We start from the raw sequence: 4,558 nt of genomic DNA, 5'->3' as shown, positions 1-4,558 counted from the left end.
CGCGGGAGTGCAGGTGAGAGAGACCCACAGATCCCGTGGTATACGCGCGCATCAAAAGTAGTGGGAGGGGGAGCGACGCATACAGCGTTCTGGGAGTTGTAGTCCTCTGCTCAAGCGCCTTCTGAGCCTGACTGGAGTTTTGCGCAGGAACGATGAACCGCCCAAGGTGATTGGCTGTCCCGAAAACATGACTAGTATTCGCGGACTTGGGCAGAGACCCACAAGGAGACTGGGCGGGACTTCAGGCGGGAGGAGGCGGGGCTTCTGGGTGTTGGGCGCGAGTAGTTTGAAAGACAGTTGGTGTTGGTTCGGCTGCTAAGGTCCGATTTCGCAGTACCTGTCCTGCTCAATGGCAGACCCTGAGGAGGTGCGGATTTCTTCGCCGCCCCCGCCGCCTGCTTCCTCTCCCTCGTCTTCAGACGCTTCGTCAGCATCTTCCCCCAGGGTCCCAGTGAGTTTGGGCTGGCCAGTTGCGAGCAGGAGCAGCGGCCGAACGGTGGACCCTCTGGAGGAAGTAGAGCTGCAGATTGGAGACGTGAGTGTCGCTCGACCGGTCTCGGAGCCGCGTCCCCACTCGGCCCTTGTTGGAAGACAGACCGCTGCTGTGCAAGGGAGGGAAGGACCAGGAATCCGCATCTCGCCCTTCTGCCCCCTGAGGGTGTGGGCTGGGGGGGTGGGTAGGTAAACCGGAGACCCGAGGCCCCTTGTCCACCATCCCTGAGGACTCCTCCTTTAGAATTAGTGTTGAGGAGTCAGGGGTTATCCCTCCATCCGCCCCACCCCTCACTGTTTTCTTTTTGTCTCGCCTTCTGGTTTCAATCATCCTCTGTAACCTGAAACCACGCAGCTTTGCTGCGCCGACGCGTGCTGGCGGTGTCTGCCCTCTATTCCTCCTTGTCTGTTGGTGCTTAGGAACAGGCTGTGATTTCTTTTCGTGGGTCTTAAGATCCCGCTGCTCTAGTTGGCCACCTGCCAGAGCCAGCTGGCAATGCTGTGATTGCCTGTCTCAGGCTTGCTTCGCGCTGCACCCATTTGGAGGGGTTTGCTTAAGGCCCTTGTAGTCCAGATTGGTTTCATGAACGGCTAGGTCAAAGGCCCCTCCCTATGACGGCTGGAGTGCATAGTATGGTTTCTGTTGAATCTCGAATTCCACTGCCACACGCACGCGCACACACACACACACAGACCCACACACCCACACACACCCACCCAGAGGAGTTTCAGTATATAAGGACTCTTGGGTGAGTCAAGTGAATGAGGTATGTAGGATGTAATCTTCCTGGGAGAAGTTTGTGGAACAGACCCTCCTGTGCAGATTGGAAACTGGGTAATGAACTCGATTATCTCTCATTGCTTAATAAGTATTTTTTTTAAAAAGATAACTAAAGTGCTGATACAGCTTCTGCTTTTGTTGAACAAGACTGGCATCAAGAGAATATGTAGAATGGACTGCTGATAGGTGATCTAGAAACAGTGTTATTTTATATTCTAGGTGAAGAAAACATTTGAGTAAGAAGTGAATTCCACGAAGAGTTGGATATTTTCTGTGTGCTGCTTTTGTTTGTTTTGATTTTGTTGATGTTATTTGTCCCTTCAGAGTATCTGTTCTTTGGTCTATACATTTTCATGGTCTATATAGTGTTCACAGATAAAATTAGTGGGACAATGCCCTTGTTACCTAAATATCAGTGAGTTGTTTATGATGAAATCCTTCAGATACTGGTATCTGGTACTTAGTGTCAAGGGATCCAAGTCCTCTTTTTGAGCTAAATGAGTCTAGTGTATTTTCTTTCTTTTTTTTTTCTATTTAAAGATTTTGTGTTTTTGTGTTTGTTTGTTTGTTTTAAGCAATCTCTACACCCAGCATGGGGCTTGAACTCACAATGCTGAGATCAAAAGTCACTTGCTCTCTATGACTGAGCCAGCCAGGTGCCCCTGGTGTATTTTAAGTTAAAAAAAAAAAAGTACTGACTTTAAGTTAAAAAAAAAAAAAGGCTGGTGCATAATGGGTATCTTCCCAGCAGACATATTTCCTCAACGCTTACTTCATACTAAATAATTTCTTTGGTTCTCTGAAAAAGCTAGTGTTTCAATTTGAAGATTTCTTTACTTTTATGGAAAATAAGTTGGGCATGGGAGTCAAGGTTTTAAGCTATTTTTAGATTATTTATAAAATGAGATGAAAATCTGAAAGATAAACTTATATTGTTTGACTCTTTCTTTTTTTAATTTCAGGCAGCATTTTCACTAACCAAACTTCTTGAAGCCACATCTGCAGTATCAGCTCAAGTAGAAGAGCTTGCCTTCAAATGTACAGAAAATGCACGTTTCCTTAAAACATGGCGGGACCTCTTGAAAGAAGGCTATGATTCTTTGAAACCTGACAACTGATTTGGCTGTGTAATAATTCATACTTCCTCATTTATGATGTTTGAACATGTACCATAAGTATCAGGTTGTCTCCAGCAGTTCTGTGTATTCAGAATGAAAATTTCTGAGTGGTTTTCTCACTTTTGTGGAAAGCAGAATACCGATGCTATTTTTGATGCTGGCCACTATTTATCTTTAAATACTTTCTGTCCTCTAAACTTTCATAGACTCTTTCATGAAAGTTAATTTCATCAGTAGATAATGTTAATAATGCTACAGTGTGATCAAACTGAAAGGCGACACTTCCTGGGCCATTGGACTCTCTTTGGCAGATTTGGCAGAAAGTATAATGAAGAATCTTAGGCGGGTGTATCCAATTTCCACCATGATTAAGGGTCTCTATGGAATTAAAGATGATGTCTTCCTTAGTGTCTCTTGCATCTTGGGACAGAATGGAATTTCCGATTTTGTGAAGGTGACTCTGACTCCTGAGGAGGAGGCCCTTTGAAGAAGAGTGCAGATACACTTTGGGGGATCCAAAAGGAGCTGCAGTTTTAAAGTTTTCTAATGTACCGCTTCACCGTCTAGACTACAGCAGGATTTTAGTTGGAGGTTGTGTATATTGTCCTTATTATCTGATCTGTTATTCAAGTAATATTGAAATGGCCTAAGAAAAAACATCAGTTTCCTAAAGTTCCAAATAGGAATGGTTCACCAAACCCTGCAGCTGTATCCTCATGCTGGATGATACCTGTCTTTGTAGCCCGAAATTGGTTAACGTAAGTTAGCCCCACCGTCTCAGAGGCTCCACTGCCAGTACTGCAGAGCTGCGGGTGCTCTGCACACGGGATGTGTGTTTACTGTGTGTTCTGTCACTTCGGGTTCCTTCCCCCAACACCCGACATGCCTAGTCCATCTTTTCCAGTCAGTCATGTCCTGGGATCCAGTGTATAAATTCAATATTGCATGTATTGTGCATAACTGTCCTAAAGGATCTTATTTTGTGTACCATATATGTCAGAATATAGTGTACATGGCCATATAATGTAAAAAGACAATGCAACCAACTATCTTAAGTGTCATACCAACTAAAATACCAAATAAATTTTGAACAGTGACTCTTTTTTGAAAAAAAAAAAAAAATGTTACCAATAGGAAAAAACAGGTAGACCATTATTCTATTTGATTTCCAAGAAGATGCCAAGAATGCCAGAGTTTGAAGTTGAGCTTCATTTTCTGGACCAAGGGAAGTAACTTTAAGGTTACCAGTGTTGGCCCAGCTCCACTAGGCCAACTTCCCTGGAACTAGAGATTGTGTCTTCTTTATCTTCGGCACCTAGAACAATGACAGTGTCACACAACAACCAGTAAATGTTTGTTGAATAAAAGAGTTGACAATACAATTAAAAGCTGTCTTTTCTTCCTGTTTTTTAGTGTGAAAATTGTAACTTTTTCTAAAAAGTATTTTAATCAGAACCTCACTGACTTGAAGGAAAACATTCTTTTTATGGGAATTTGAAATTTAACTGATGACAACTTTTTAAAATATATGATAAATACTTTCTTTAATTTTTGATGCTTTTTAAAAAGCTTTTACTTCAGAAAATAAAAGCCTGTCTGGAAAGAATGTATATATATATATATATATTTTTTTTTTTTTCTCCCTCTTTATTTCTCAGGTTAATTGCTTTGTGATGTTGTATGTTCAATTGTTCTCTTTAAAGTGCCTTATCAAAATTATGGCTCTGTACTATTACTCTTTGAACTTTGCACATAACAATTCTAAATTCTAAATATAATTATTCTAAAGATACTTTGTTTTTAATGCATCAAATTTAAATGATGTGATTGGTTTCATATTATTTCCCTTTAATGACAATGTTCTACTTTACTTGTCCCATATCTCTTTTTGTTGGTTTATGTCATATGTGTCAGTGATTAAGCCAACTAGTTCTCCATAACTTATAGACATCTTTGATATGGATCTTAATTCTTTTGTAGATATGGAGATGTGTGCAGAACTATATTCTAAAGCTCTACAGTGGGGTTATAAAAGGGGACAAATAGGTGGACAAAGAATTGTTTAGTATATTAAGTCATAGTTCTTGATTAATTTTTTTAAGTTAAAAATAACACATATGGTGTGTTTATACCAAAGAGATACTTATTTTGATATTAGAAAAATTAT

General features: G+C 41.0%; 1 protein-coding gene across 1 annotated transcript; it reads left to right on the top strand.

Moving 5' to 3' along the window:
- Positions 1-72: 72 nt before the first annotated feature.
- On the top strand, positions 73-3,906 carry C2H4orf46 (chromosome 2 C4orf46 homolog). Its single transcript, XM_027597453.2, has 3 exons — positions 73-166; positions 335-535; positions 2,236-3,906. The coding sequence occupies exons 2-3, from the start codon at positions 350-352 to the stop codon at positions 2,389-2,391; spliced, it is 342 nt and encodes a 113-aa protein (XP_027453254.1). The 5' UTR covers positions 73-166; positions 335-349; the 3' UTR covers positions 2,392-3,906.
- Positions 3,907-4,558: the final 652 nt, after the last annotated feature.

The sequence above is a fragment of the Zalophus californianus genome, chromosome 2 (assembly GCF_009762305.2).
Source record: "Zalophus californianus isolate mZalCal1 chromosome 2, mZalCal1.pri.v2, whole genome shotgun sequence".
Classification (NCBI taxonomy): domain Eukaryota; kingdom Metazoa; phylum Chordata; class Mammalia; order Carnivora; family Otariidae; genus Zalophus; species Zalophus californianus.
This window is presented reverse-complemented; position numbering and strand designations above follow the sequence as displayed.

What these genes read in the sequence shown, in the direction of transcription:
- C2H4orf46 (XM_027597453.2), top strand. Translation starts at nt 350, where the DNA reads ATGGCAGACCCTGAGGAGGTGCGGATTTCTTCGCCGCCCCCGCCGCCT. An exon ending in TAGAGCTGCAGATTGGAGAC is followed by an intron (nt 536 to 2,235) that starts GTGAGTGTCGCT and finishes TTTTAATTTCAG; the next exon opens with GCAGCATTTTCACTAACCAA.